Source organism: Cyprinodon variegatus, unplaced genomic scaffold (genome assembly GCF_000732505.1).
Source record: "Cyprinodon variegatus isolate N-32 unplaced genomic scaffold, C_variegatus-1.0 Scaffold29, whole genome shotgun sequence".
In the NCBI taxonomy this organism is placed as follows: domain Eukaryota; kingdom Metazoa; phylum Chordata; class Actinopteri; order Cyprinodontiformes; family Cyprinodontidae; genus Cyprinodon; species Cyprinodon variegatus.
In genome coordinates, this window is record NW_015150482.1 from 1,784,461 (window position 1) to 1,796,960 (window position 12,500).

General features: G+C 38.3%; 1 protein-coding gene across 2 annotated transcripts; it reads right to left on the reverse strand.

Moving 5' to 3' along the window:
• Window positions 1-92: 92 nt before the first annotated feature.
• LOC107100345 lies at window positions 93-11,877 on the reverse strand. Of its 2 annotated transcripts, none has more exons than XM_015398807.1 (17): window positions 11,753-11,877; window positions 10,776-11,182; window positions 9,907-10,047; window positions 8,381-8,519; window positions 8,012-8,298; window positions 6,619-6,701; window positions 6,461-6,504; window positions 6,157-6,297; window positions 5,975-6,046; window positions 5,845-5,865; window positions 5,670-5,759; window positions 4,021-4,182; window positions 3,745-3,906; window positions 3,575-3,652; window positions 3,405-3,485; window positions 2,495-2,587; window positions 93-2,422 (listed from the first exon to the last, which is right to left on the reverse strand). In XM_015398807.1, exons 2-17 carry the CDS (start codon window positions 11,138-11,140, stop codon window positions 1,931-1,933), a joined length of 2,451 nt encoding a protein of 816 aa, XP_015254293.1. In that variant the 5' UTR covers window positions 11,141-11,182; window positions 11,753-11,877; the 3' UTR covers window positions 93-1,930. The 2 variants fall into 2 exon arrangements, with proteins under 2 accessions (XP_015254293.1, XP_015254285.1); XM_015398799.1 differs by having other exon boundaries at window positions 3,745-3,927.
• Between the last annotated feature and the right edge of the window lie 623 nt (window positions 11,878-12,500).

The window sequence follows — 12,500 nt, forward strand, 5'->3', positions numbered from 1 at the left end:
GAATACTGGAAATGAGATGTTGAACATAAAGCTGGGAGGATATGTAGCAGAAGTGGCTGATAGGTTTGGGTTTAAAGAATGCAAAGTGAAGGTTTCATTCTTTTATTAACAACAGTGGACTGTTTTGTGTGATCAAAATACAATTAACCCAAAATTAACCCAAAAAGTTCACCAGTATCATGTCAAATACATAAAGAGGAAAACAAAAAACTGGTTTTCTGGACAGCCTTTTTTTTTTTTTTTTTTGGTAGGGGGGCTCATTCAAAAGCCTTTGATCTAAATTTTTAAATATACTTTAATGAAAAAACTAAATTGCAACAGAATTTGGTCGCATTAAATGCACACACATAAGGGAAGAAAAGAAAAGAAACAAAACATGTTGATAATGCATAATTTCACATTGTTAGAAAGTTATTTAACAAAAAAGGCAAGGGGAAAGGAGCAGGAAAAAATGACAAATTTAAACAAAAAAATATATAAATATCAGATGGCTTCAAATTCTATATATAAATTTCTAATAGTCCCATGACTGGTGAATTCAATTTAGCTTAGGCCCTCAGAATGATTCTATACCAATGTCCTCAACTTATGCCATCCTTTGTGCAAAAACATCTGGAAATGACCTCATTGTGGAATTTTTCATAAAAAGAAAAAAAAAAAAAGAACCTACTAGTGGTTCTGGAGTGCTTCACGAGCATTGCTGCAAATGAACCGTTCACTTTTTAATTGAAACACGATTGAAAAGTTAACGGTAGAGTAAAGTAGCTTCGTCGTGCTTCGAGTTCCCACTTGTGTTTGTGTCAGGAAGAGAAACCTGATGAGATATTAACTTGGAGAGGTAGTGTCTTGTTATCTTTCAGGAGCAGCTCATTCATTGCTATACTGCTACTATTATCACACATTCTCATTGGCTGAAGTTTAACAGTGATTTTTTTCTTCTTCTGATGTTTAAAATTACTTTGTATTTTGTCCATTTCACTGCATACATCAAACAATTGGGTATTGAAGACTCAAAACAACAGATCATGTCAACAGTTTAACAAAAAAAAAAGAATTGGAAATAATAATTGCCACATGAAAAAAAAAGCTCATTTGTGGTTTTGGTCGCTGCCTATAAAACATTTCGTACCAAAGATGGCTAAATTAAGAGTCTTTGTGACAAGACTGAAAGAAGTTTTTGTGAACTATATTGAACTTTATAGCTCTTGTAAATAATATCTACCTAAGGTAATCATATTCTCATTATAATTTATCCATAAAATAAAAATAAAAAAAAGGATTGCAACTTTAGAGCATTGGTAGAAAATAGAAGTAGTTCATAGCATAATTTTGAAGGGTGGGTGGGAACTGGTGAAAGGCCGAACTGACCAGGAGCCATAGAAAGAAATAATCATTTAAACCCATAACAATCACATATTACAACAATCACAAATTGCAGACAAGTTCTTCTCCCAAACAGAATCCAACTGCTGCTCCAATGGCAAAGCAACACCATGGAGCCCCGAGTTGCCAGAGATGACAACTGCCAATAGCATTACTTTATTCCAAGTTCTTAAACAAACTTAGATAATCTAATATTCAAATACGAAATAATATTAAAGGGGGCATTTTTCAAGTAAAAGACAGATGCACCATGGAAAATTAAAGGACACCGCACAATGGAGGAAAAAAAGGAAGCTAGACAGTTATTTAGATCAACTATACCAGTGTGATGAAAATGTTGGGGGGGGGGAAGGTATATTCTTACAGCTCGTGGAATTCCTTTGGTGATTTTCATATATTGAAAACATAATATCACAGTCCAGAGGTAAGTCTGTCAAAAGTTTTTTTACTATATACAATATCTCCATTGCCTTAACAAAAGAAAGAACAGAGGAAAATGTCACAACTGCAAAAGAAAAAGTCCCTGCTTCAATTGGGTGACTGATTTTCAGTCTGTGTGCTGAGTTTGAGGTCCTTGTAGCGCTTTGCAGCTTGAACAAATTCTCTCATTCTTCTTGACCAAGAAATCACACGTTGCTGCCCGCTCTAGTATGATCAGCCCTTTGTTCAAAACCGATTCTTTCGGAGGAAGTCCTTGACACACGACATACCTCTCCAGAGACAACAGCAGGCTGACCACATCAGTTGCAGTACTTAACCGTGACGGGTGTGTGTCATACAGCGGGTGGGTGGGTAGCAGCGGCTGTTTTTGAACAGTGACCTGATAGTAGAAGCCAGGGTTGATTAACACTATAGTGTCTGCCATGGTGGACTGCTTCGAACACTGGATGAGCTGCAACTGCGGGCCCTCTGCGACTATAGCGTACCAGAGGATCGGCAGTACGGAGGAGCGCAAGGAGTGGAGTAATTTCATCAGCTGGTTTTCTAGGTCTATACCCTTTTCAGCTGGATTCTCGGCCAAACTGTAGATCTGTGTAATCTGTGGATAACACAAGAAAGAATTCACTGGATGATCCGTGGCTGTTTCAACAGGAAAAAAAGGAGCACTCACCATGGGTAACTCCTCCTCCTCCTCCTCCTCTTCTTCCAAGTGATTTGAAACACCTCTTAAGGATTTCTCTGTGTCCCACTGGCTGTGATGGTCCTACGGCAAAGAAATCTATTCAGTCCAACTCTTGAGTATAAAGAACAATTAACTTATGTACAAACTAAGAAAATAACATAAGGAAGATTGACTAAAAGGTGCACTCAATTTCAGCTTTGTTAACTGAATGTATTGTAGTTAAAGTAATGTAGTGTGCTACTTAAAAGTGCCAAAAAATACTTTTATTGCATTTAACTAGTCCCCTGATAACAGGTTAGATTTAAACTTTTTTTTACACCAACCAAAAATGTAAACAAAACAAACCATGGGTCCTTGAGGGCTCACTTTGGCTATCATATTTTAGATGAGTAGACTGACCCAGGGCGTCTGTCGCTGCCCTGCATGAGCCATGTGTTGTACACAAGTCCAAAATGAGGCAAGATGCATTTCACTTTGGCTCACTTTTATCTGAAGGTCTTGCATAAACTAACCATAGAGAGCAAAGGATAGCCAAGAGAGGAATGACCAGCAGAGAGCACAAACACCACAGTCCACAGCAATGTGGTTAAAACATGGATGTTTTAAAGCCCACGTTTAAAAAAACAAAACAAAAACAGCTGTTCTTCTCTTCAAGCCTAATATGTGAAGGAGCAATAGCGTTGCATTTGGAAAAAAATATAGGTGAAGACAGGGAAAGGAAAAAATAAATACAGCATGAGATTCTAAAAGGATTTTAAACAGATTACCTACTACCTACTGAGCTACCTGTCGTCCCCAGACTTTAAAATAAGTCGAAGTTAATAAGCATATGTGTTTTCTTTTTTTTTTTTTTTGTGATAAAGGAGGGAAGCGATGGGAAGTGCAAAGGCAAACTTACTGGTTGGGAGTAGTTATGATTGCTGATGTGAGGGAATCGATCTGCCACTCCGTTCTTTACCCCAAAATCGGAATGATTTGACTGATGGAACAAAAAAAACAAAAAAAATAGGATTTATGTTCTGTTTGTTTTAGAGCTTTGACTTCTGTGTGTAGACAAACTTTTCAAACCTGCATAGACTGGTAATTCCTGACATCGGCATCCAATGACTGTTGGATCTGTCTGGAATGCTCCAATCCCCAGTTTGGCTAAAACAGCAAGAGACCAGAAATGCCCACCCCTAACCATTATCCATTTGGAGACACGGCAAGGTGTCTGACCAAGGTCTTCAGAGACTCACCGGCTGCGAGTTGCTGTCATCATCATCGTCATAGTCGGTGAAGTCCATGTCCGCCGGCTGATCTGAGTTTCTCTTCAGGCCGGTCTTCCGGCTGTATGTGTAGTGGGGTCTGGGCCTGCCAGGCATCCATGGGCCATCTGGTCCATACTCACCTGCTCCCATCTGGAAGGGCAGCAAATGTCTCTGGCAAATAAATGCACAGTTATTTTACCACAACAACGTACAAGACAGAAGCAAAGAAAAAAAAAAAATCTCTTCACTAAGCAACTGTCCTACCATCGCCTGCCTCTGACACTGCCGTAGACGACACTTCTGTCTTTTCTTGTTGCTGCCTCCAAATTTGGGTTTGTCTATACAGAAATCACACACACCGCAGTCTTTCCTGCACAGACAGGCCTTACACTCGCCACAGGAACGCCGCTTCCGCTTCTTGTGCCACTGAGAACAAGAATGGGATCAGAAATATAAAAAGAGAAGGAAATTGGTGCGGTTTTTAGGTGGCGCCTGCTTCTTTTTTGTGGAAACATTCAAAATCCAGCCACTAGTTTGTGAATCGAGGTCATTATAGTCATTATAATAGTTCTACCAAAACTCTTGAATGGGAACAAACAGAACACAGCAGAAGGACAGTCAGCAGAGTTGGGTTATAGAAGAGCTGATTACACTTTGTCTAACAGCCACCTTCAAAATAGTCTAAATACAGAGAGATATGATTGTTGCAGAAGAACTTGAAGCCTTTCTGCAACAATCCCAGAACTCCCTGAATGAAAACACAAGAAACCCTGACTTGTTTTTGCTTTAACAGATGTTAGAAACAGTTTGCAGCTCTTTAAACAAACTCCTCTTTGCAGAGTTGTTTTTAACTCTGCCTCCTTGGAGGGTTTTGCTGCCAAAATAGATAAAGTATTGTTCTTTTTTTGTTAAGATCACCCAATACCTCATCTTTGTTTGTTGATTTTTTTTTTAAACATTGACAGATGGACTTGCTAGTGTGATTTTAAATCATGCTTGGGTTTAAGGCCACAAATAATTGGGTGTATGTTCTTACTAATTACTTCATGGTAGACAAAGCAGAGCTCTAATCTTATTCCATCATTTATAGCAAGTATTCCAGTTCCTAAAGGGGTAAAGCAGACCCAGAGCATGACTCCACCGCCACCATGCTTAATTGTCTGTATAATATCCTCATTTTGAGAGGTCAAGTCTTTTTTTGTCTATATTTTAACATGGACATTAAGCTCAGCTGTGGCTTTAGATGCTGTTCCAGTTTAGGGAAAACAATACGTTTAAAACTACTGTCAGCATTTTACATAATATGCGTTAAGAGTTGTCTGCAATCAGTGTTAGCCCAATTCATTGGATTTAAAGGAAACACAGCAGACACATGCTATACGGAAAACATTGAATAAAATATATAAAATGTCGTCGTAGCTTTCTGGAATCTCAAAGCTTAAGAAATGGCTTCATACGTTTTTAGAAACCAATGGAAGACTTTATTTCTCTTTTGCTTTTTTGATGAATTTTTCCCTCCACAGCTTTGATCTCCTTTCAGCTATACCCTGTCTGAAAATAACTTTTTGCATTAACTCTGGTTCTTAAATACAATAACTTAAGACATCTAAAACATTAAAATGTAAAAAAGAAAAAAAACTAAACCAAAAAAAAAAAAAAAAACATAAATTTGATAAAAACATAAATAACCTGGCCTTAATCCTTCCAGCTCCAGAGGAATTTAGACTGTATGGAACAGTCAGGCCCTGATAATTTCTTAATTAACCTCAGCAGCTAGATAACAGCAGAGAATTTGGCTGTTTTCTTCTATCAGTTTCATTAAACACAATAGCAATTATTACCGGATTCTTTTCTTTCCCTGGATTTATGAGCTAAAGAGCTACTATAAGAACAAAGGAAGACTGTGCACTCACATCCTCATCATCGTCTGTTGACATGTCGTCATCATCAAGGTCCACGTTGACGGAGAAGTTCTCTGTGTCGCTGCTTTTAAGACTTGGATGCTAAGTGGAGAAAACACCATTATGGATTTCTTAATTTAGTTTTCTATTTATTATTTACATAAACAAAAAGGTACAGAAGGGTTACCTGTGACTCTGTAACATCGTTCTGTAATTTTGTTTTGAGAAAAATAACAGAAAACAAAGGCAAATATTAAAATAAAAACATTAAGAGAGAAAAGATAAATATGATGGATTTGCTGTTTGGAAAAACGTACGCTGTCTTCGTATGTATCTACAGTGTCACCAAAAGGCCTCTTGTAGGTGACCCCAGTGCTTCCTGGGACATTCTGGAAACAAACAATAAGAAACCCAGTTTTACAAAGTGTAACAAAGTAATAACAAAAATAATAATCTAAAAAGGGTAAACAAAAGAAAGCCCCGGAAAGAGTCCACTCACCTTGCGTATGGGACATATGCATCTACGCTTCCGACACAGGCGTTTTCTAGCGTCGGGACTTTGCAGTCCATGCTTGCAGTTAGCACATTGGCCACAGTCGATGCTGTTGTGACACCCCACACACTGACCACAGGGAATCCACTGACCATCCCAGGAAAAATTAGATTTTTTTTTTTATGAGAGTCTTGAATCATTTATTTACATTGCAGAGAAAACAATCAGTACTAATGTGCGCTGAATTTTGAAGCATGCTGACTGCCTGTATTTATTTCTGCAGCTAAACACATCAGTGTGATGCTTTTACCTTCCTGAAGCGGATCAGTGGGTGCTGTATTGACTTTGATGTTGCTGAGATTCAAAAAAAAAAAAAGAAGAAAAAAAAAGATTAAAAAGGGAAGATGTATACTTTTGGTTAAAATGTTTTATTTATGAAGTGTTAACTGCACACTAACACAGACGTACCCCAGCAGGTGGGACAGCAGGGCCTCTTTCTTTGTTTGTCATACCATGTACCTGTAAAGGAGATGCCACACTTTGCACAGAGCCTGTGGAGAAACAAGGTGATATTGAGTTCATACCCACTCTAGCAAAGATTATAAACATAGACTGTACACATTTAGTCTTATCCTGGCAGCTGAAGGCCTGGTCTCACACCTTGAAGGCCCCTTATTTTATTTTAGATCTTCATCCCAATCCCAGACAGTTTGTTATAAAACTTCTCTCAGATGAGATTAATTAAGGTTTTATTATGCTGGCAAGGCTTGTTTATTTATGATTTCAGAAAGCTTTAAAAACGATATCTGATTGTGTCAAACTTTTATTTATTTTTTTCCACACACAAAAAAAAAAAAAAAAACAGTACAGAGAGGCCAAGCGCATAAAAAAAACAGAAATAATGGATTACATAATCAAAAAGTAGCTAGATGAAAACCACAATAACAACGAAAAGACAGCACAGGACCGTGGCAGAACATAGAAGTCTATCTGAGAATGAGACTTGGCTTACATATTCGGTAATGAGTTACAGATGAGTTCTATTTATTGTCCGTTTCACTCGTTTATTACTCCACTAGTTGTGTCTTTTTTTAATTAATCAGGAAACAAAGATTTTTAGAGGAGAAAAAACAAATCAATAAGGAAAAACTAAAGACATGCTTTGAAATATATTCTCACCTTTTCTGTTGCGGTGGCATTAACTCAGGGGTAGATTAGATTTGAATGAAATATTCAAATTAATTTTTATTTATTGCTGATTGGTATTCAGTTGAGATCTTGTGTATCAAACATCTGATAATTGTGATCTTTTTCTGCTTTTCCATTTAACTTAAAGCATTTTCTTGGCAGTTCTTTAGTTCTTCTGAATGACTTGGTAAACAGATGAAGGGGAATACTGCGGTATTGCAGCCAAGAAATCAGATTTTTCTTAAGCTTTTACATCAGTATCAACTAATGCATCTCAATGTAAAACAAATCAGTATTAATCAGACAAGTAAAACCTCGCTATTAACAAAAAGGTCTAGTTCTGTTTAAAGCCGTTTTTGTTTCAGGAAGGGAGGGGATTGGTCATTAGATGTTCGGTCTCGTGATAGTTATGCAGCATAGGATCATAGGTGTTTAATCTGAGCAAGATAAGCTAATTTAGTGCTATGATCATTAGGTTTGAATGCATGGGGTTGGTTGTCAGTTTCGTTGACAGTACAGTATTATATGATATATCATCTGATTCAGCTGGTCCCCTGATGTGTCAAACTTTTAAAGGAAACACAAGTCACTCCTAATTAAAGCTAACTGCTTAAAGGGGGAAGAAAAAAACGGTTCCCGATAAAGAAATACCACAGGTAAGTTACAGACTTACAGAGTGCTCTCCTCTGATCCAAATTCTCCTTTTATTGAAGGTAAGGAGAGAGGCCGAGATGACGAGGGAAAAGGAAGCCTAATTTTCTCCTCCGGTAGTTTTTCCTCAGAGCTGGGGCTTTGTTTAAAATCTGCTGTGAAGCTGTTCAGGTAGACACTCTTCTGGTTGCTCGTGATGTTTTTGTGAATGAAACTTGGTGTGAGCCTGTGATGGGAGTCAGGAGTCTCAGCCCCATCTCCTCTCTCCATCCAACTGGACTCTGAGGAGGACCGTTCCCGAAACTTTTTCTAAAAGATGGCAGATCGACGGCATTAAAGCAAGCTTTTTAGTTTTCACGTTTGAAGTGACTAAAAGAGTAGTATGTAATACCTTTATCCTGCCTCGACTTCTCGGTGGTGGGACTTCCCCATCGTAGAACTTGCCAGTCTTATATTCAAAGTTTGTCAAGTCTGTTCCATGGAGGACTGTAGTTAATTCTACTCTGCTTCTCACTCGATCGCCCCGTGGACTGTGAAGGAGAACGATTACAATCACAAATAGAAAAACAATACTGCATATTAATTAATTTAAGGAATCTGATGACAAGATTCTTTTTATACTATCCACTATCTATCTAATTTACCCAATGGTATGCTATACATGCATGACTGCTATGGGATTGTTACTTTTTATTCTGACTAATTAAAAAAACATTAGGATAATAAAAAGAAACACAAAAGATAAAGGAGGGATAACAGGAATTGTGATAGATTTCAGACCGACAGGGAAATAAATTAGTATAAATCATACACACGTTCTTAACCTCTCTAAAGAACACAAAAGAAAGTTGTGGAATCAGCCTCTTAAGGTGCAACAAAAAAGCCTTTTCTGTTCATGTCTATCTGCAAAACTCATCATTGTCACTTAAGAGGGACGGATCTGCGGATCTAAATCCATCATGTTAACCACAGCGCCACTTTACGGCAGACTGATCTCCCCTTAAATAATAGAGATACAGCGTTCCTATACCCTTATTGGATATCGGCTCCGACAGGGACTAATTAGCTGGATCAGATATCAGATGAATGATGCGGATCAAGCCCTTTCTTTTTGTATTTATATTATACACAGCAATCTAGTCATTTTACTTCTATGTTTGCAATGCCTGTTAAATCATTACATTACAGAGCCCATACATCAGCTAGTGATGATTGATATCAGTATTCATTTTTTTTTTCTCTGATAATTTAAGACAATCAATCACATGGTAATTTAAATTGTTTGTTTAATAGTGGCTGATATGCTCAGTAGCAGCTCGTAAACTGCTGCATTGGTGAATTGCTATTAAACACAAGAGCTATTAAGCTAAAAGTTGCTGTTAGCCAAAAAACAAAAACAAAAAAACAGACATTATCAGATATATTAGTATTTCTCTGGTGCAAGATTAAATCTAGATGGATGAATGTGGCCTTGAGTTTCACAATTAACTCCATGACTTCCTAATCTGCTTGTTTTAAGTAGTTTGCTATTAGACTCCAAAACAATTAGCATGGTTTCATTTAGCAACAGTGCAGTGTAGTCAGTTGCTTTGGGGCAGGATTGTTCAAAGTCGATCCTTGAGGATCACTGTCCTGCAGGTTTTAGAGGCTTAATAACAGCCTTCACAGGCTTTTGCTGAACTGCAATCATCAGAATCGGCTGTGTTGAAGCAGAGAGACATCTAAAACCTGTAGGACAGCGGACCTCGAGGGCAGACATTGGACATGCCTGCTTTAGGGGAAATAAACCTGGAGTTCACAGATCTAACTCCCCTAGTGGCTAAAAGATACACAGTATTGATTTAAAGCACACATCCTAAAGTTGAATGAAGATTTTATTCTAAATAGCTGCATGCTGATCAACAGTCTGTTATTTACCTTAAATAATACACATCAACCTGGCCAATGCTGGAACCTGAGCGTCGAACAACCTCTTTTCGCTTCCAACCTTGCCCAAGCGACGGCCAATCAATCCATCCTTCATCAGGATGTGCGCGCTTGCGCCGATACCCTTGTGTTCTAAAATGAGATTTTAAAAATAGAAGAAAAAAAAAAACTGTATGTGAACAAGAAAAAAATAAACTGTGGTGTTTAATAGGGCTGGGTATTTTGGCCAAAGTCCTGAATCGATTCGATTTTGATTCATACAGTTCTAAATCGATTAATTTCGATTCGATCTGTTTTCACAATAATGAAAGTGGTTCAACTGTGTTTCAAAACATGCATGTATTTTTTTTTCTTGTCATATTAAACACAAAGTGCAAACTGTAAATCGGACAGTTTAAACTTGAGATGTGAACGAAACTGTCTCAAATGTGCAAACTTGTTTGTGAAAAGTGAAAAAGCCTCACTTGAGCAAACAGACGTGACACAGCGGGGACACAGCAGACATGCATGAGCTGCATTATCTCCGCTGCACAAACCATATTTGCAGCGATGTCTGTATCAACTATAGGGTGTTTGCTGGTCAGCCCCCATTGGTTAATGTCTTCAATCAACCTATTAGCTATATTTGCAGCTGTCTGGCTTGAAGTATTTTGGTTCATCTTTCCTGCTCATTTGAATGTGAACACCACGCACGTCACTATAAAACTAATCGATCTCATTCCTTAGACATCGATTTTGCAAAAACGTAAAGGAATCGATTCAAAATCGATTAAATCGATTTTTTACCCAGCCCTACTGTTTAAGTAAACAAACTTTGTGTGAAACGATAAAAAAGTACTAATAAAATAAGTGAAACATACACATTTACTCTTCTTGAGGTTCTCTCGCTGCCTGCAACACTCTCAGTCTCTCCTATCAGGCTTTCTTCATCTGGATAATTTCTGCCTGGGCTGTTGACATTATCGTCGTCATCATCATCATCCTCAAGTGGCTCAAACCAGTCCATTGGAGGCTCCCCAGCAGCCTTAACCTCATCTTTAGTCTCTGCTGGGGTGCTACCAGCTGCGTCTAAGCATTCCCCGGTTGCATCTTTAGGGCCATCTGAGGGGGCTGGCAGTTCTTCAGAGGTATTGTCAGTTTTGAGATTCTCTTCGGTGTTTTCTCCCTGATCCCTCTCCACCGGCTCACTGACAGGGAGCCTGCTGGGCACTGCTTCTTCACTCATTGATGCACAAATGAAGGGCCACTGAGGATCAAATGGGTCTCCCTGCAGAAAGACAACACATCTCAACAGTCAGGCATGAATCCCATTCAAAGTGCTCCCTTTAACCGTTTTAATGGAACATAAATAAGAAAAAAGTGGGTGTAGGGTCCAAATAAAGGCAACGTATACCATATTCGACACCAGTGCATGTATATAGCGTAGCAGGAAATCAACATAAGCTTTAGCTATAGTCCCACTCTTTAAAACGTATAGCTACTATCAATTGTCATTTAGCTAGCAAAGGTATGTAGCCATTGTTAGCACCACGTTAGCCGCACAAACAAGCATTCGCTCTTCCTATACAAAGTGCTGCGAATCTCAGCAATTCTGACTCTCAGGTGCTAATTTACAACGAAAACCGAAACACAGCGAAGAGTCACACGAAACTAAAGGTGTTTCGGGCGGATAGAAACGTTTACTCATAGCGGGGATGCCATTAGCCACCGTTAGCTTTAGCGTTTGACTGTACATTACTGTGATGTTATCCGTGGATTGCCTTTATGTTAACCCCTGGTTTAGTCGTCACATCTTTAAAAAGTTATATTCCAACGTGAATTAGTAATATAAACAAACCTTTCCGGTGAATAATTTCCTGAATATATGGCACTCTGTTACAACAACTGGGTTCCTTTTAGTGTACGAGCCAGGGCTAAATTAGCCCTGTACCATGCAGCCAGCCCCGCCGACGGAAGCGCTCAAGGACCAAAAAACTAAATGCGCCAGGCACTATTTTCCTTGTGTGTACTGTGTAGACAGAAATTCAGAGGCGTAGCCAAAAATGTTTAATAAGGGTGGCCAGGCAATAACCAATGTACACTGAGGGGTGGCTACTGTTCCAAAAGGAACAACCACAACATCCATATTTTGTAAATAAAGACAAACTATACTTTCCTACAGCCTTTCCTAACAAATAGAGGGATATATATGAACATCTGACTAATTAGCGCTGTAGGGGACAAAATTTCTGGGTCAAACTTCTTCTCCATTGTCATTACTTACCTACTTTTGCCAAAAATTGTTCTGCATAAAAAATATATTTATATGTTCTAATATCTACATTAAATAGATTTTTTAAGTTATTATTAAGTAATTATTTATCTATGATTTCACTGAAGACTCCTAGATGACTTGCAGAGACACAATTTTCTCTTTACCTCATAAAGCACAAAAATAAAGTTCTGAAAAGAACATGAATTCTGTATATGTCAACTTTAAAGGAATAGTACACCCAAAACATGATTAGCCTTCATTTTCTACTCACCCCCATGCTGAACAACACTCTGGAGTACTTTTTGATATCTCAAATGCATCTGGAGATCTG

Excerpts from the sequence above, each read along its gene's own strand:
- LOC107100345 (XM_015398799.1), bottom strand. The coding sequence starts at position 11,140 with ATGAGTGAAGAAGCAGTGCCCAGCAGGCTCCCTGTCAGTGAGCCGGTG. Across the intron at positions 8,299-8,380 it reads GAAGTCGAGGCAGGATAAAG|AAAAAGTTTCGGGAACGGTC; the intron begins GTATTACATACT and ends GCCATCTTTTAG. Across the intron at positions 6,298-6,460 it reads CACTGATCCGCTTCAGGAAG|TGGATTCCCTGTGGTCAGTG; the intron begins GTAAAAGCATCA and ends TGGGATGGTCAG.